Source organism: Motacilla alba, chromosome 6, assembly GCF_015832195.1.
Source record: "Motacilla alba alba isolate MOTALB_02 chromosome 6, Motacilla_alba_V1.0_pri, whole genome shotgun sequence".
Lineage (NCBI taxonomy): Eukaryota > Metazoa > Chordata > Aves > Passeriformes > Motacillidae > Motacilla > Motacilla alba.
The window spans coordinates 19,555,987-19,575,967 of NC_052021.1; the positions used below are offsets into that span (position 1 = coordinate 19,555,987).

General features: G+C 40.8%; 1 protein-coding gene across 5 annotated transcripts in view; it reads left to right on the top strand.

The window, feature by feature from the left end:
• The window catches only part of PCGF5 (polycomb group ring finger 5), a 66,495-nt gene that overhangs the window by 25,895 nt on the left and 20,619 nt on the right, over positions 1-19,981 (top strand). For 3 of the 5 annotated variants that reach the window (XM_038139977.1, XM_038139978.1, XM_038139979.1), the window contains 2 exons: positions 6,285-6,594; positions 16,378-16,474. In XM_038139977.1, coding sequence (XP_037995905.1) covers positions 6,483-6,594; positions 16,378-16,474 — 209 coding nt within the window. In that variant the 5' untranslated portion in view covers positions 6,285-6,482. Of the gene's footprint in view, positions 1-5,607; positions 5,837-6,284; positions 6,595-16,377; positions 16,475-19,981 lie in introns of those variants that run through there. The other 2 variants (XM_038139976.1, XM_038139980.1) reach the window with 2 other exon arrangements.

The following is a 19,981-nucleotide window of genomic DNA, read 5'->3' on the forward strand; positions in this document are numbered from 1 at the left end:
TAGACCTGCTTTGAGCAAAGGCATTAGACCAGATGATGTCCAAAGGTCCTGCCAACCCAATTAGAGTTCTATTCTAGATAATGTTCTGCTTGACTGGGAATTTAACACTGGAAATAAGAGATCCCAGGTGGTTATATGTGAACTCTTCTTCCTACCTGAGTGAGTATGCAGTAATTTTAAGTAGGTTGCCTGGAGTTTGAGGGAGGGTGCTTTTCCTCTCTGTGGTGCAGCACTGATGAAGTGACATATGGAGTGCTGCGTCCAATTCTTAGAACAAGAAAGACATGAAGCAAGTCTCAGAGCCCCATAGGGCCTACAGGGCCCCAAAGATCTTTAAGGTCTTGGAGCACTGTTCATATAAGGAAAGGTGGTGAGTTTGAGGACTGCTTAACTGGGGAAGAAAAAGTCTCAATGGGATCTTTCCAGCATATATAATTTCTTGATGGAAGGGAATGAAGATGAAGAAGTCAAACTGTTCTCAGTAGTGCCCACTGACAGGAAAAGAAGTAGTAGGTACAAATTTAAACACATTAAATTCTACCTGATAACAAGAAAACTTTTTTTTTTTTCACTATGAAGTTAATCAAAACTGGGACGGATTGTCCACAGAGTGTGTACAGCCCCACCTATGGACATAGTCAAAACCCAACTGGATGCAGTCCTGAACAACCTGCTTTAGCTGGCCCTGCTTGAGCAGACAGGTTGGATTAGATGATCTCAAGAGGTATCTTCCAACCTAAGGAATTGTGTGAAGGTTTCAAGTTTTTAAAAACTGTAGAATGGCATTTCCGTCAGATGTCTAGAGAATCAGTATCCAGTGAAGGTTAATGCTGTAGTTCTCTCTAAATGCCATTCAGATTGCTTCACAATTTCTATCAAGAACACTAAGGGGGTTTTGTTTTGTTAGTTTCCTAGTTCAGATGGATTTTAGTAATTCTTTAATCTACAAAATACAAGTAACTCTTAGAATAACTGGAGGGTAGCTGGAGACTTGCCTAGAACTGGACTCCAGAGTAGCTTGATAAGGATGTAACATTGTACCAATGTGGATCTTGCAAAGTTAGAATTGTTCACTCATTTCAAATTTTGCTGAGAATTTGGCTTTATTGATCAATGTTTATTTTGTCTCTGAAATTTACTTGGGAGCCCACAATGAGCAGTGGTATATTTCAAAAAGTAGTAGAACTGCTTTAATGAAATGCTTGGAGTTCACAAGTTCTTGTGTGTCCTGGCTGTTCCTTTCAAAAGATACATTCTATTGATATTAAATGTAAGTAATTACTCTGTTTCACATCAGGGTGATACAGTAGTTTTTTAGGGATTTCAAGGAACTACTCCTCAAGGATGGTAATGCTTAGAAAGCAGCATTTATTTCTATGTGCTAGGAAAGCTCATATATGTGAAAAAGTACTTGGCTTTTTAAAAAAGTAAGCACTGTGTTAGAGAACACTGAGGACTGCTGAGTGAAAGTCAGTTGATGAGAAAGTCAAAAGTTGAAGAAACACAGAAAAATGAGAGCAGCTGTATTTTCATCACTCATTTGAGGGCTATAGTCACCAGCTCTGTCATACCATGTGTCCTAGGGTGACTTTATGATACTGTATTGTATCCCCCACCATCTGCTGATGCTGGGTGTTGAGTTCTGTGCCTTAAGACTAGATTCAAGAGCAGAGGGAGGGAGAAGCAGTGGCATGCGGTTTTGTCTGCAGAAGCTTCACTTTCTCCCCAGATTCCTTTCTCTTGGTGTGTTGTCTGCAGCACGGATAGAGGAAGGGCAGCTTTCCTTTGCTTTTTAAGCTAGTTTCTCGTCTGTGAGCTGAGTCAAGAAAGTTTTTCCTGGGACAGTGTTTCTTTTCTGGAACTGCTCTGCTTTCCTCTGGTCTGGAACACCAGGGCAATTGCTCGCCCCACCCCCCACCCCCCTCCCCAAGTGGCACTGCAGCCTGGACACTATGCCTGAGCCCTGGAGAGACTGAGCAAGAGCCAAGCTACACCCACAGAGGACCCTCTGAACCACAGAAGGACTCTCTGAATTTGCCATCTCTCCAGAACAGCGAGAGGTTTTATTGTTCAATATTATTCATTTTTCAAGGCTTGTGAATACTTTGCTTGTTAAATAAACAGCTTTTTTTTCCATTTTCTTCAAGGAGATCTTCTCCCAAACTGGTTGGGGGAAGGGCTGCTGGAATCTGCCTTTTCAGAGGAGATACCTTTTGGGCATTTCCTCCCAAATTTGTCTCAAACCAGGACAAATATTTTGGCCCCCAACATGTGGCTTGAGGAAGTAGAAAACAATTTGTTCTAATTGCATTTTGGTTTTACTTACCCTGTATTGGGATAAAGCAGTCAGTAGCCATGCTGCTTGAATTTATAACGTCTCTCTGGCTTGAGGCACTGATGTCTTTCTGGTCCCTAGGCTTAGGCTTGTTTTCTTACCCACAGACAGCTCCAGTACTGTCCCTAAAATGTAGCTTTTACAGAAGAAGGGCACTGATTAGGGTTGCTGTTTTGCTGGGTATGATGATTATGATTTATAGAGAGTTAACAAAGTTACTAGGGTTTGTTCAAAATGTGTATGGTCTGTTGTTTATCCGTCCTCGCTTCCGTAGCCTGTTTTGGGGATTTATTGGTAACTGCACCCAGTTTGTTAGAGGAGGAGTAGGGGATAAGGTTTCCCAGCCCTTCCTCTCCTTCTTCTCCTTTAAATCTGTTATGTCACCTTTTGAGAATATTTAGTTTCCCCTGAATGTTAAAGAGACCACTTTCCTGGTATTTTATCTGGTAAGCTTCCTCTATACAGTCTGCAGCTTGTCTAGAGTGAGGGCTGAGATGTCCAGAGGGGTTGAGGAGGCACCTGACCCGGGCATGGAAAATCCTGAGTGGTGTGGGGAATGGGAGAAAATGGGCCAGGCCCTGAAGGAATTTTCTGACCCAATAGCCTGGGACTTTCCCTGTGAACAAATTCAGAACCCAGATGAGCTGGGGAAATATTTTCAAGAGAACCAGGACACCATGTTTCCTGTCACTAATAAATGACACCTATTTACTCTGATGAGCTCAGTTCATTTCTTAATTCTGTTTCTTTAATATGAAATGAATGTCTTGTTTGATTCAAACACTATTCTTGTTACCTTTGAACTGCTAAAGTAGATCAGAATGCTCACATCATGTATATGGACCTGTATGTTTAAATAAACCTGTTGCATGCAATGCTAGGAGTTAACTGTCTTTGAATTTATAGTTAATTTATAGGCATTTATTAACATAATTTGCTTCCTGATGATATAAAGCGTAAGTATTTAAGGATCTACTTTCCTCTGATAATGAAATGAGAGCTTCTTCTGTGCTGCTTCTCACTTGCTCTTTATGTTGTGGTCTGGAAAGGTGCTGAAAGCCTCAGCTTTCATCACCTTCAGTCAGCATCAACTTGGTACCAGCAGGACTGAGCTCCTGCACTGTGGAGAGATGAGGCAAGAATTTGTCATGTACACTATCACTTACCTGGCATGGGAGTGCTTGTCCTTAAAAGAGGGACTTCAGCATGACTTATGGGGATCAATACCAGTTGTGTATGTTTGCAAGTATCCCAGCTGCTGTGTGAGCATTACTGCATGGCCTGCACAGTATAATGAATGACATAATTGAGTTTTTAATGTGCTTGAGTGGAATACTGTGCATCCATTACCACATAAACATGAGCCTAGCTGATTAATTCATTTAGAAAAAGTTGGGTTCTTTATTTTTTCAAATGGGACACTTGATAAACTATGCTATGAAATCTCACTTAGAATACAGTTTAGTTTTAAAAAAAGTCTTACCAGATGCAGTGGTTTGGAAACAGCCAGGAGGTCATCAGCAGTTGCATGTTTTAAATGCATGTATATAAGTTTAATAATGCTATCAAACTACATCTGATCAGGGCCACTGTTATGCACATTCTGAAATAAGTAAAATTTTACTAAACCAACTGAATATGACTAATGAAAATATTCCCATGATCTGTATATCGTTTTTGTTGTCTCTTTCTCTGCTTAGTGTTCTTTAGCCTGTGACTCGTCAGTGTGTTTTGTGGTATAAAACTGCAAATAACAGTTACAGCAGAAGGTTTAAACCATCAAAACACAACTCCATTAAGCTATACTGAATCCTGGGGTGCATCAGGCACAGCATCACCTGCCAGTCTGGGCAGGCAGCTGACCCCTTCTCCTCTGCACTGCTGCAGCCTCACCTTGAGCGCTGGGGCGCTTTGGGCCACCTCAGTGTAAGAAAGATCAAAAGCTGTTAGCGAGTGCCCAAGGAGGGCTGTGAAGATGGTGGGGGGCCTAGCGGGGAAGCCTTGTGAGGAGAAGGTGGCTCAGGTCACTTGGCTTGTTCTGCCTGGGGGAGACTTCACAGAGTCTGCAGCTTCCTCATGAGGGGAAGCAGGGGCACAGACACTGATCTCTTCTCTGTGGTGACCAGTGATGGCACCCGAGGAAATGGCCTCAATCCGTCAGGGGAGGTTTAGGACAGATATTAGGAAAAGGTTCTTCACCAAGAGAGTGGTTGGGCACTGCAACAGGGTCCCCAGGGAAGTGGTCACAGCACCAAGCCTGACAGAGTTGAAGAAGCAGTTAGACAATGCTTTCTGGCACATGGTGGGACTCAGGGATGTTCCTATGAAGGAACAGGATCTGGACTTCAATGATCCTTGTGGGTTCCTTCCAGCTCAGGATACTCTATGATTCTATGCTGCTTCAAAAGATTTTTAGCTATATAAACATTTTCTATGTTGTGGAGAAATAACCTCATACAAGATGAACATTTTAGGAAAAAACATTCAGATTCTGTTGAATTGCTCTGTCTGGTTTATCATGCATTCATCATTGCACTGTAACTTTAATTGTAACAGTTTTTGATGCACCTGATTCAGACTAGCCATTGAATTGATGTTAATGGAGATCTATTGCCTGGTAAATATTATAGCAGTAGGACGGGATGGCAGAAACAGGCCAAAGTTATTAAAGCCTTCAGCTGTTGCAGCACTTACACAAGGATGAAAGGGAAGAGTGCACTGGAGGGCCACGGCAAAATGATAATTTATTTCAAAATGCAGAACAGAAGAGCAAAGACCTAAAACAGTTGCGGGTAACGTGGTGGCATTGCAGCTGATACAGGAAATGTCTCCTTATGTTTCTGTCATTATTGTTAAATGCAGTATAAAAGAAATTTTCTAGAAACAGTACAAATAGAAAATTAAGGCAGCATCAGTTTTATGGGTAATTACCTGGTAATATGATGGATTTCTGTGACTAGGGGGGGCAAAAGCAGATGCACTGAAACACGGAGACAGCTTTTACTCGTGCTAAGCCGCTGGCTAGTTGGTCCCGGTTCGAGGAAAGCACACGTATTTTCACGGGATTCGGGCTAACTTAGTGCAGTGTTTAGCGTTTGCGGGCTGGAGAAACGGCTTTAGCTTCCACCCTTCCACGGGCAGAAGCTGAAGTTATTTTAAAGAAGGGGCGCCGGTGCCCCAGCGGGTGTGTGCCGAGCCGAAGGCGCGGGCCGGGCGCCGCCGCTGCGCTCACCTGGTGCCGGCAGCGCCGCCGCCCGCTGCCGTCCGGCCGCCGTGCGCGGGCAGCCCGCGGTGCCCCGGCCGCCGCCGCCCCGAGCGGCGCTGCGGGCTGTGGCGCAGCGGGGCTCGGCCGGGAGCAGCGCCTGCGCGCCCGTCCCGCCCGCCCCGGGACCGGCCGCGGCAGCCCGGCGGGGAGGAGGGAGCGCTCCGAGCGGGGGAGGCGCACGGCGTTTCCCTTTCTCTTTCGCCGGGCGCCCGCCCGAGGCCGCGGGGCTGCGCCAGGTACGGCCGGGGCCGCGGCGGGGGCGGGAGGCGCCGCAGGTGCGGGAGGGGAGGGACGGGAGTCGGGCGAGCGGGGGCAGAGCCGGGCGGCCGCCGCCCTCTCCGGCCGCGGTCCCGCGGGTCGGGGCGGCGGGGGGGCTGCTCCCCGCGGGCCCGGCGCGGCCTGCGGGCCCGGCCCGGCGGGGCGGGGCGGGCCGTGCCGGGCGGGCCGTGCCGGCGGGCGGCCGCGGCCCCTGCACCTGTCACCGCGGGCCCCGGCCCGTCCCGCCGGCGGCCGGAGCCCGGCGGGGCGGGGCGCGGCCTCGGAGCCCGGCTGGCGGCGCGGCGGCCGCTGTTATGTAAATTACCGCCCCGTGCCGCTGCCAAGTTCATGGCGACATTGGTCCTACGGGGCATCGCCGCTGTCCGGCCAGGTTGTCGTAGCTCTCTTTTTCCACGTGTGTTACAGGTAGGAAAATGACTCGCCCGGCACAGGAGCAGGAGTTATGAGCCATGTCTCAGTGAGACCTGCGGAATTAAGATCAAATGCCCGGAGAAGTCCAGTTGCACAGAGCAGCGACACAGCGCTTGTGAACCGTGGACATCGACGCCTCTCAGACTTGCTTCTCTGGCCCCAAGCACTCTGCCAGCATTTCCTGCTCCACGAATGGCTACTCAGAGGAAGCACTTGGTGAAAGATTTCAATCCTCATATCACCTGCTATATCTGTAAAGGCTATCTCATCAAGCCAACTACAGTAACAGAGTGCCTCCATACCTGTAAGTGATACTTTTCCAAATAGTCCCTCCTACATAAGTTCTTTTCTTTTTTTTTAAGCGTTAGTGTGTCTAATATAACCACTCTGCTTGTTTTTGTTTACTGAATTTTTACATTAAATATTTTTAATTAATCCAGTCTCTTCTGAAGTTTCCTAAACGCTGGTCTGCAGTCTGGGTTATCTTGAACTGTGTGCAGTTCTGTGCTCCACAGTACAAGAGAGATGTGGAGCTCCTGGAGCAGGTCCAGCAGAGAGTAGTAAGTTGATCAAGGATCTGGAGTATCTCTCTTACAAGGAAAGGCTGAGGGAGCTGGGCCTGTTCAGATTCAGGAAGAGGTGGCTGAGAGCGGGCCTCATTAAGGTGTGTAAATGTCTAGGGTTGATGGAGCCAGGCTCTGCTTGGTAGTGCCAACAATAGAACAAGAGGCAATGGGCAGAAAGTGATGCGCAGAAAGTGATGCGCAGAAAGTGATGCACAGAAAGTTCCACCTGAACATGAGGAAGAATTTCTTTACTGTATGGGTGGCCAAGCACTGGAACGGAGAGGGTGTGGAGGCTCCCTCATTGGAGATATTCAAGAGCAATCTGGATGCAATTCTGTGCCATGTGCTCTGGGATGACCCTGCTTGAGCAGAGAGGTTGGACCAGATGACCCACTGGGCTCCCTTCCAAGCTGACCCATTCTGTGAGGGTACATCAGCTCTGCTGGGCCCTGTTGTTTGCCCTAGGCTAGTGGAGATTGTGCTGACTCTAACACCTAACTTATATCACTGTCTGATCACAGGTGAGATCAATAGCTCAGGTGTGCTCTTCTGATGATATAACCACGCTTGAAACTTAAACTAATGTATCTCTTGGCAGTATGTGTGATGTATACACTACTTTGGTCAGTAGCGGCCCACATCTCTCTAATGTGTTCCGTGGCACAATGCAGAGAAATACTTGAAGGTGGCAAAATATTTACTTAGGGAATAGATCTCTTTCAATGAAACTGTCTCAGGAAAAGTTGTTTAGGTTGTCTTCTGCTCCCACTACATCATCATACATTGTCATGTATGAATTATATTAAATGTATGAACAATCCTGTCAACCTCTACCATCTTACTTTCACAAGCTTATTTACATGCTTGCTTATTTTACATTTGTTTCTGAATAGCCAGTAGTTTCACCTCCTTTAGAGGTGGACCTCCTTTAGAATTTGACGTTATTTCCAAATAGCGTTTGCAGTCTTCTAAAAGAAGAGTAAGGGGAATTGTATGTCTTTTGGTAGCTTTCCCATTTTTAAACCTTTAATAAATATCAGTTAAAAGTCTTGTCTCGGCATTTCCTGTAGTTGCTGTGCAGTGTTGTTCTTGCAGTTGTTAATGTCTTCACTGTTAATTTTTACAATTTGGTGTTGCATCCCTACTGTATGAGACACACAGAGAATTAAAACAATGGAAGCCACTGTGCAGCAGGAAAATTGCAGCACAGTGGCCATCACAGAAACATGGCAGGATAACTCACACAACTGGAGGGATGCAGTGGATGGCTATAAAACACTCCAGAAGGGCTAGGCAAGGAAGGCGACCTGGGGAGGTAGCATGGTGTGTTAGGGAGTGTTTTGAGTGTCTAGAATTCTGTGATTGTGATGATAGAGTTGAGTGTCCGTGGGTAAGAACTGGAGGAATGGCCAACAAGGCAGGTACCATGGTGGGAGTCTGTTATGAATCACCTAACCAGAATGAAGAGGAAGATGAAACATTTGAGAAGCAGCTGAGGGAAGCCTCACAGTCACTAGCACTTGTTCTAGAGGAATACTTCAGTTTAACAGATGCCTACTGGAAATAGCAGAGAGAAGACAGTCTAGGAGGTTCCTGGAGTGGGTGGAGGATAACTTCTTGACATAGTTGGTGAGGGAGGCCCTGCTGGATCTGCTGTTTGTGAACAGAGAGGGACTGGTGGATGATGTGAAAGTTGGAGGACGTCTTTGGGCACAGCAATCACAAAAAGATAGTTTTCAATTCTCAGAAAAGTAAAGAGGGCATCTAGCAGAACCACTTCTTTGAACTTCTGAAGGGCAGATTTTGTAGCCTGGTTGATGGAGTCCCTTGGGAGGCAGTCCTGAAGGGCAGAAGAGTCCAGGAAGGCTGTATGTGCTTTAAGAAGGAAATCCTAAAGGCACCAGGAGCAGATTGTCCCCATGTGCAGAAGGATGAGCTAGCAGGGAAGGTGACCAGCCTGGCTGTACAGAAAGCCTTCTCTGGATCTTAGTAAGAAAAGTAGAGTTTCTGAGTTTGGAAGAAGGAGCAGTCAACCCAGAAGGACTGCACGGACACCATGAAGTTATGAAGAGAGAAAATTAGAAGGGCCAAAGCCCAACCAGAACCCTATCTGGCTACTGCCACAATAGACAATTAAAAATGTTTATATAAATACATTATCAAGAAAAGGAGCGCTAAGGAAGATCTTCATCCTTTATTGGATGCCGGGGGAAAGTAGTGACAAAGAATCAGGAAAAAACTGAGGTACTTAACAGAGGTAAATTTATTAGAGACAGGTAAATACATTATTAAATACTCTTCCCCTTTAAAGAAACTGTAAAAATTCCAGTATTAGCTATTTTTTATGGTTGAAGTTTAGTGAACATTGACAACTTTTAAAAGGTTGGGGTTAGGGGAAAATAGTTACATCAGAAATCAGATTTTTTAAAAAATGCTTTTATTGTGGTATGTTTTTGTTTATATAATTTATTTTTTATTTACTTTTGGTCCTATTACAAAACAATAATGGCAGAAGGAGCATTTTCTTCTCAGCAACATCTGCTTCTTTTGTTCTTTTATAGTTTGTGAGCCCTTCACTGAGCCAGCTCTGTCAGTGCCTAGTTCCCAGGTCAGAGCACATGAACTTTATTGAGCTGCCATATAGTTACACAGGTCTTCTCACCAAAAACCAGGTCTTCTCACAGGTCTTCTCACCAAAAAACTACCCACACATTTGGGTCCTTAAGTAGAAATGCAGGAAAGAAGGTGGTGTTTCTTTAAAGCAAAGTCTAGTTTCAGTTACCAAAATACAAGGATTACAGTGATGGAAAGGAAAATTTAAAACTTGAAAACAGTGGTGATATGCAAATCTTATGTCTGCAAAGGAAAAGGTGATGGAAGAATTCAGGAAGGTACTCTGCTAAGTTAACTTGTAGAAAATATTTAATATTTTTAATTTTTTTTTTTAAATACGGGTATCATACCATACAGGTATGATTCTTCAGTATTGACCAAATAGATACCACAGAATACAATGATTTTAACTGTCCTTTGGTATTTGTCTTGTACTTACCAATTGCCATAACTGAAAACAATGTTGTACAAATGATCAAAATCTGCAGGTATTAATGGTTGAAGGAGCAGCGTAAATTCATTAGATACTGGGAGTACAATGCATTACTTTGGACAAGATGAAAAGCATGTATTGACATAGATGTTCTCCAGTGATCATAGGGGAACTAATGTGATCAGTAGTAACCACAGCAGGGAATTAGCAGTTGATTTGCATATTATGTATTTCTGGAAAATATTAAGTCCTGCTCTGAGAAATGAGTGCTTTTTCAAAAAGAGATGTTTCTGCTGGGGCTTTTGAAAATGTTGGACAGAAAACTCCACTGTTCACTGGGTGAATAATACCTAAGTGCAACTTGGGTACCAGAAGTGCAAACTTTCCTATCTCTGTTGGAAAGGAAATGGTTATGTTAGTGCAAAACTACTTATTCTGCAAATTCAGTACTTCATTACTTTTTTGCTACTTTCGACAGAACAGTTTGGTCTTATGGACTGAAACCTTTTTTTTCCTAGTCTGTTACACAGTTGTCAAGGATGTTTAAGAACTACTGATGGAAGCAGGCTGGATGTGAGCTAAAGGGCATGTCCCATCATCTGTCTCCTGAGTCACTCCATTGTTTAGTACAGTGTGCACTTACAAAATTTGCAAAATAAACTTTCCTCAAGAACATTCCTTAGTATCTTAAAAAATAACAGACTGTTTACACAATTGTAGAAATGTTGGTTGAAAGCATCAACAAACATCTGGAGGCCGTCTAGGCTAACTTCATGCAGGAGGCAGGTTAGTTGCCAGCACTCTACCAGGTCAAGCCATGTCTCTGTGTAGTTGACATTTGAATTTCTAAGCATGGAGTTTCTAAGCATCTTCTCTTAATAACCATTTCCAGTGCTACAGTCTTTATCTAGTTTTTCTGAATGTCCTGCCAAATGTCAACATGTGACGATTGCTCCTTGTGATACTATTTGCCACACCCCAGAAGAGGGGCTCTGTCACTCCTGTAACTGCTGTTCAAGTGGTACAAGCTATTATTTCATCACCTGCCAGCCTATAGCATGATTTGCTTTTGGCAAATTGCTGTTGCCACTTCCTGATTACATTTTTGTCCCTCACATAGCTGGAAATTGACTCCAAGGGACATGAAGTAATCTGCCATCTTCCCAGTGAGCTAGAGGAGGTTGTTTAGCTGTACTCCCCTGGGCCATCCTTCCCTTCTTTATTACAGGTGGCCATAACACACCACTCTTTTCTTTTTCATCAGTCACCCTGGTTATGGTGATAAGCCTTCATCTTAGTGAATCCTACCTGGTCTGTAGATTTAAGTACATCCTGTGTTTCTCAGTAAGCTTTAACCTGCTGCTCCCTTCACTGTTGATCATCCCTCTCCTTCCCAAATCAAACTAGTATGCAGGGAGGATCAAGCACTGCCTGTGAAGACCAAAGCAAAAAGATACCGAGGACTTCAAACCTTTCTGTAATAAACTATTCCTAAGTTGTTTGCCTCATTCATTAACAGGAATATTTTGTCTAAGCTTCCTCCAGCTACTAGCATGCTTACACAATTCCCTCATGTCTCTCATCAGTTTTAGCTATGGCTGGGCCTTGGCTTTCCTACTTTTGTCTCTGAGTGCCAGAGTAGTGATTTTATATCCTTTTGTTTCCTGTTCTTGTTTCCACTTCTAATATGATCTACTTGTGCATATTAATTAGGAACCATGTGCACTAAGCAGTTCTTCTGACATTATTCCCTGTACAGTGGACTCTGTAGTTCAGCCAGCTTTCTTAAGTCTCTTTCCAATGATAGTCTCCTTGGGAAATCTGATGAGCAGTTGCTTAAACAAGCAGAAGTCCCATCTCCTGAAGTCCAGAGTCCTAACTGTGCTGTTGAAGTGTGCATCCTTTCTCAAGATCCTCAACTCATCTCAAGGCAAGTTCCTCTCTGTGGCTGTATTCATCACCAACTTTTCCCTGTTTATGAACAGGAGATCAAAAGGTGCATTACTCCTAGTTGGTCTCTCCAATATTTGTGTTAAGAAATTGCCAACCAAGGCACTCTAGGAACTTTTTCCTTCCCTGCAGTAAATTTACCAGAGAAATTATTTTCAATATCAAATTATCTTTCAACTAGAGTGGTTTTCAGATTTTGCTAAAAACCTATGCTGTCAACACAAGATCCCAAAAAAACTTCACTGCAGCAAAATTTCTCACCCTCAGACAAGCAAACTGAGCTGCCTTCAGATTCCTTCTCCTGCAGAAACTTTAGTCAATGGCATGTAGCAGGGCCTAAATGTTATTTTTAAATAGTTTTCCACACAAAAAGTCTCCTTGGTTATCACATACTGAAATTCTCTCTCCCTTTTAACAAAAGAAAATCTAATGTGACTGTGTCTGGTAGTAGTAATTAAGAGAGGAGTAGTCCCACTTGTATAGTTTCTGAAAAGAGTGATTAAATGAAGTTTTCTGTCCTGTTTTTAAGCACTTTCCCTAAAAGTAAGTGCTTTTAAAGCAGGCTTAAGGTAGATAATTAAATACTTCAGTAAACATACCAAATGCCTTGTTGCACCTCTGTGTCGTCAGTGAGATGGGTTTGATGTTTCACTAGATGGGTTTGATGTTCCACTAGCTGTGCATGTGCTGTGCCCTTCCTTTGCTCTCTGAATCAGAGTGATTAACTTTGAGAGAGGAAATCCTTGGAAGAATTCAAAGGATGAGTTCTGACAAACAATTTGTACTACAATTAACTAATTAAACTTCATCTTGTAGAATACTTTATTTTAAAAATGCAATATGCAGTTTTATTTCGGTACCTAATTAATCAACATGTAAACAGTAACCTGGATGGATACATATGTATGTAGATATTCAGAGGAGATGTACTTTTTCTGTTTGTGACATATAGCACAGTCCTGGCACTTGTATCTATGTTTTTCATCTGATTACGAGGATCTGAAAGAATGTGTGAACCAGATATCTCTGTATTGGAAAACAGCATTGTTATGCAGCCAGCCAATTAGCATATGTCACACAATTACTTTCATCAGCCATAGAAAGTCATCTGACATGAGTTTAACTTTTATTGTGTCTCATCTGAAATGTCATTGTATTACTATGAAATTCAAGTTCTCATTTCACTGGCATTGTGTAGCATATCCCTTAAAATTCTGCATACACCTAAAAATTTAGGTTAAGCAGTTTTCTTTTGCCTGTTTGCTGCCCTAGCATGACCTACAGTAAAGCAAATGAAACCATGTTATTTTGTTAATTTGTACTAGAAACATTAAAGGGTTGTGGTTTGGAGTTTGGTTTTTTCCCCTAAGGTGGTGAATTAATGATATTTGTCATTTGATTGTGTTTAAGGATTCCCTTTTTGCCTACCTTTTTCACTCATTATGTAGAATTCATCCCATTTTCTGAAACTGCAGAGAGATTAGGCTTTGAAAAATGTTCAGTGATTTACATTGAGAGTAACAGAGGATGATTGTACCTGTCATATAGGAAAATATTTGGTTGATGATTCCTCTAGGAGTATCATGTATCGGTTCATTATTCTTGCATGCTAGAATTTATATGTATTTTTTACCCTTATATTCCTGTTGGTAGATCACATTTAGTTTTGGTCAGCAAATCCTCATAGCACCGTAGCTCTACATGAGAAAAGCAAAAGTTGGTTTAAATTATTTCAGTATTGATTTACAGTTTCAAGGGGGTTTTTATGGTATTGAGCTGGCTGTACAAACACATGATCCAGATCTGTGTTTTTATTGGCTTAGAGAAACATCCATATAGGACTGGAATAAGGTTCTTGGTTCCTTGTGATGTTTTCTCTGTTCTACTCAAAGACCTTTCCTACACTGGAAATGAAGCTCTTCATTAATCATTAGGTCCTTTCTTGGACCATGCATGCCTTCCAACAGTGTTGTCTCCTCGGAAAAACAAAAGGTATAAAGAGAGCACAAAAATATATTCATAGTAAGGAATTCAGTTCCATTCCATAGATTGGTTTGTATTACAAATATTTCTTCCAATTACATTATTGTGGATATTAGCATGCTTTATGTTTAGCAGTGTTTAGTGTTTGGGAGATTTTATGGAGTCAATTATCTGACTTAAATAAGTGTATCAGTTATTGATCCCATGGCATGGAGTTCTTCTGAATAGTAATAATTTCAGATTTCTTCTGGATGTAAATGAAAGCTATAGCTCAGATAGGCCCTATTTGTCTTTAGTTTGGAAAACAAACAAAAAACCTAGGAAGCCCAAATGTAAAATATCTTTACAAGACAGCTCAATGCAGTAAGAACAGTGTCATCTCATCACAGACTTCAAGAACTCTGACTTGAGTGGAGCAGAAATACTGAGAGCAAGTGAAGGGAATCAACTTCTCATAAGAATTTAAAAAACTTTTTCTAAAATGGAGGGAAATTCTTTCAGAAGGAGGCTAATTCTGTTGCTTACAGAAAAGAAACCAAATCACTCTAGTATTGATACAAAGCCCCTTCTTTTGAAGAATTTTTGTGCTAATTCTCTGAGTCTCTGTTGCAAAAAAATTCATAGAATGGTTTGGGCTGGAACAGACCCCTTAGTTAGTTGTGACTCTCCTCCTATGGGCAGGGACACCCTCCACTAGTTCAGGTTGCTCAGAGCCTCATCCAGCCTGGACATTTTACAAACAAGAGAAGGTTAGGGGTTGAGCTTATCAATTCTGAAATTAATATTGAACAGTTGTAATTACATTTTTACAAATTTTTCCACTTTGTTTATTCTTTATCGTTTTAACTTGGTGTCAGTCTGGAAAGACTCCATAGAGACACTGCTGTTATACCAAACAGAAGGCTTACCAAAAACATAGACTAACTCCTTCCTTTGTTATAGGAGTTAGCAGATGACACTCCATTGAAAAAGAGTTACATTTAAGCTCAGTTTCTATGAAGTCAAGTTAGAAGAGGTCTAGAGTAAGCCAAACTTTTCTGTTACTTACCTCAGTGACTTTTAGCTGAATTTCCATATGACAGTAACTTACATCTGTTAGATTTCACAATTTCATCATCATACTTGCTCCTCAGCCCTTTTCCCCTCACACTCTTTAAACTGAGGTTTCCAACTAGTGGCATTTCTGAGACAGCTGGTGACTGATGACTTGGTGGTTCATCAGTATTGTCCTCACCCAGCACTAACCCATGCACCTTCTCCTAACAGAAGCAGTGAATTCAGCACAGTATAGGTACCAGGATTAGGAGCTATCAGGTGCTGCAGCTGAAAAGCTTAACTGACAGAAGAGTTATTTTACAATTCCTTGAGAAGCTTGGGCTGTAAAGTTAATATTTTTAAGTTAGTGATTTAAAGCAGTTGGAAGAAACACCTGCATGGAGGTTTATTGTATATGCATTGTCAGCATCAGCTGATTTGATATAACCCTTCTGAGCATTCTAAGGCAAAGACAAATGCAGGCTTTGTTTGTTAAAGGAAGTTGAAGATTCCTAGAGTTATCTTATAATTAGGATTTGCCAACTTGCTTAGAGATGTTCATACTTCTTTAAGTAACTGAAATAAATTACAGTGTTTCAGCAGAAAGCATATTGCAGTCACAGCAGTCCATTTATTTTTTCAGTCCATTTACTGATGAATTTGCAGTTCTTATTTCAGTGGAGGTGAATTAATAATAAGAAGAGAGTAGAGTTTATCTCCATCCAGAACACTGTTGTGCAGTAATAACAGCAGGCATATTTGTTCTCCTCTGCTTGGCTTCCATAATTAATGACATTAAAATCTACAGTCTGTAATTGATCATTTGGAAGCAACAGTAGTGTAGCACCTTGTTTAGTTTACTTTCAGTTGATTGGTTTTTAAATTCACATTGTTGTTGGTTTGGGTTTATTGATACTTGCCATGGTCCTGATCCTGATTTGTCATTATAAGGCTCAAATATTAAATGTTGAGTGTACATTCTGTCATTGCTTTGGAAAGCACTGTGTCAAAAAGGAAACACTTTGAACCTGTGTACAATTTCTGTCACCTTTTCTCCTACAATAAGTATTTAAACCAGTATTTTCAGCTGCAAGCAACGCCATTGAACTGATGTAAGTTATTTCAGATCAGTTGAGGTGATGATGGGCTCTGCTGGCTGAAGGTCTCCAGCAGACACCTGAGAACCTGTTCTTTAAGGTGATGCAGGCTGTGGGCTTCGTGTGTAATGATGTTGGGAGAATTCTAAGTAGCAAAAATATCTCATAATTTAAAGTGCTTGTCCAACCTGTGCTGCTGACCTTGGCGTCCCAGTGGAGCAGAACTAACTATGGTTTTGAGGAACAAGAAAGGGATAAGATACATTGTAATTATTTACTTTAAGACAAAACTCTTTTATTTCTGATGTATGAGGTAGCTAGCAGGTATCATTAGGTCATAGTCAAGCAATATTATTTAAATTTTGCCTAAGTGGGTTTTTTCTTTTTTATTTTTTCCTTCTCTATCTTAGTTTGTAAGACTTGTATTGTTCAACACTTTGAAGACAGCAATGACTGTCCCAGGTGTGGAAACCAAGTGCATGAGACCAATCCACTAGAAATGTTAAGGTAAGGATCTATTTCACAGCATTTGCTGAAATGCAAGAACAACAACAAGAAAAAAAATCTTAATGTTTTCATCCTAGAAGGGTAATAATTGTTTTGGTTATTTGTATAATGCATATATTAACTGTTCTGAGCCACATAGGTTTTCATTTTCTCAACTCCCACTGCATTCTAATTGATTTTTTTCAGATATAGTAAAAAGAGGAAGCATAAGGGAAAGACACAGAAATAGTGCTTCTGTTGTACAAGTTTAAAATAGTGCTTCTATTGTACAAGTTTAAAAAAAATTGTATCTCTATTAAACAAGTAAATGAACCTTTTATTCTTTACATGAAATTAAATTCTAGAGAGTTGTTTTTTCAAATTACTTTGGGCATTTCAAACCTCATGGCAACTTTTCCTTTTTAGAGCAACATATAAAAAATGAATCATGTTAAAAGCAATGTTTTTCAGGGCATAAGTCCACCAATCTGAATTGAAATCTGTTGTTAGATTAATGAAAAGACACTCATGAAAAGAAGTTTGTCCATTAAAAATACCCTTTTTGAGATTTTTAAAAAATATTGTATTAACACGCCTTTTTAAAAGCAATTATTTTTCATAAAATTCTGGATTCACTTTTAGTGATATTATGTTGAAACAAAGATGATAGACATCCAATAAGATAAAAAAAAAATGGAAATGTCATCACAAGTGGTAGAACTTCATGTTTTCCTGGAGTGATAAAGGCTCTCCGTGCCCTCACTCCCAACACTACCTCCACCCCATCCCCCAGTATTATTGTTTTGTAATGCTGTTATGAACTCAGAAGGACTTATTCTTACAGTAATGTAAAAATATAAATTTACATCTGGAATTTACTAGGCTTGGTATAATTTTCTGATGTCATTGGTTTTGTTACAATTTGTCATACATTGCTTTGATTTTTGACTGATGCATGTGTGCACAACCATTCCCAGTTATGTACCAAGAGCATAACTGAGAGAGATTGAATTCAGCAACTGTAAAGGGTGTTATGGACTAAGTCTTTGTCATCTGAATATTTTTGAAAGGGTGGGGCTGAGCAGGGAGCAGGTTCATGTAGATTATTTTTCTGATTTCCTGTCAGTTTCTGAGGTGCTGTGTGAGTCATAACAGAATATGCTGTAGGCTAATAATAAGCTGAAAACAAAAGCATGTAGAAATATTTCTTTTACTCTGATAGGACCACTTCATAGGAGATGAAAAATGCATTTTCTGGAATATATGGTAGATATTTAGTAAACAAATATTGTCCTTTGAGCAGGAAATTATAGATGGGTGAGGAAAGTTGAGAGTGAAAAGCCAGAAATGTGGGAAGAGCTATTTTCTCTGCAATTATTTACTGAAATTCCTTTTAGAGTCATTTGGTCTCTATGCCAAGAAACTGCATATAGTTAGTAGTTTCCTGGTTGTATTTTATGAACCAACTTTAAACATCTGCTAAACTAATAATCAGAAGTGCACGCGAGCCATACAGTGGAATTATCTTTCCTGGATGTTGCCTGCATAACTTAATACAAGAGTTACACTCTGACCATGGAGATCAGCCCCATCATTGCTAAAGAATGCAGTCATTTTCTGAGAAATTGTGTTCAACACCACTTAGGAGTTTTTAACTAAGATCTCTCAGATAAGCTTTATAAACGACTTCTAAACTCAGTTCTGAGTGACTTCATTACTATGTGAGCTTTTCACATGTATCTCTTAGTTGGCAGCACTTAGGGTCTCTTGTAACTACAAGACTAAGTCTGAAATTCAACATTGAGCTCTAAAATGAAAATGTAGGAAGCGTGTTAAATTTTAAGATTCCCTTTACTGATTTAGCAGAATTCTGCATCATCAGTATTCAATAGGATCTGTGTTGATAATGCCATGAAGGCAGACTTCTTTTTCTCCTTCTGGCATAGTTGCATGCAAGTTTTCCTGAGCAATAGTCTTAGTTTGGTTCACATTTGCTGATAATTATCAGAGAGTGTTGATCTTGTAACTCATTCAGTATTATAGAAGAGGTGAAAAAAGGAGCTGCACTAAGCTGGCAGAAATGCTTGGTTCTTTCTATATGTTCTGGTTTGGAGATTTGGAAGATGGTTAGAAGATGTGGAAATGGAAAGAGGTGTCTCTGAAATATCAATGTTCTTTTTTCAGCACTAACAGGAAGTATCACAGTAAATGACTGAGACCACCTTTTTGAAGTAGTTTCATTTTGGAATGAGTTTGATGTGAGACACAAAAATACAAATCTTTATGTCAGACTGGTTACGTGTGTGAATTATGGGAACACTGAAAGATGCATCTGAAATTGAGAATCTTGTAATAATTGTGTTTCCCTGCATTTAAAGATCAGATTGGACTTTTTTTCTTTCTCCTTGTCAGAGTATTGATTGCTATTTATCCTCTGTAGAGAAAGATGGTTTTTTTGTTTAGTTTTTGGAAAAAAAATAAGTCATTGACAGGAGTGGGAAGCTACTTCTTGCTTCTAGCATTGTAAATTTGCAAATACTGGATTTTTTTCTATTTTAGCATTACCAGTGACTTTTGTTTTGGGCCATTGAAAGTAAATTAGAAAGTGCTAAATGGGAATTTTCAAAAATAAATGAAAGAAAACCAGCATGTATTATACCATCCGCAAGAACAGAGGGATTTTTAATTAAGGTAGTGGTGTTCTCTTTTGAAGTCCTTATTTTAATGAGTAAATTATGAAGGTTGGAGCTTTCTTACAGTGTGAAATGAATTCCATTTCTAAGGCACGTTCCCAAGTTCTGTGGTACCTCACAGAAAGCAGCACCATGTAGTTCCCTCAGATACTGACTGAGGAGGCTGCAAGATACACCACCTGGGAAAGTAGACCTACATTGTCATCTATCAGAAATCAAGCACTCAGACATCCTACAATTTTAATGTCCTTATCTGTGAGAAAGTGCTCTCTGTGCTGCTTTGTTTTATGGGGAGGTACGTTTCACTTGCTGAATTTTTGGTTTTTTTGTCTCCTTAAGAAGAAGCAATTAAAAATGGATTGTGGTTGTAACTGAAACATGAATATTTCTATAGTATAACTGAATCTACTGATGGATACCACAGGGATCTACTCTCACAAGTTGATGGTTGGGTAATGGGTCGAATTGTAAACCACAAGTACAAATTCTGTAAGGAGAGCCTTGAATACTCATGTATTTATTTTAAGATAATTGTTATCAATTTGTTTGGATTGTAGGCATTCCTCAACAATGAAAATATTCATTCTTACTCCTACTTTGCAACTGTTGGTGAACAAATGACAGAACAGCTGTTTTTTTAACAGGCCTATAGTGTATTATTAATACTATGTGCACACTTGTATTTGCATATATATATAAAGAAATATATTGTTATTGAGATGAAAAAATAAGGCAATTTAAAATATGCCAGATTCTGATTGAATGTCAAGATACTTAATTTCTCTGCATTATTTAGTGTTTTATTTTGTCATGAGTTTTTGTTTAGGCTGTGGGC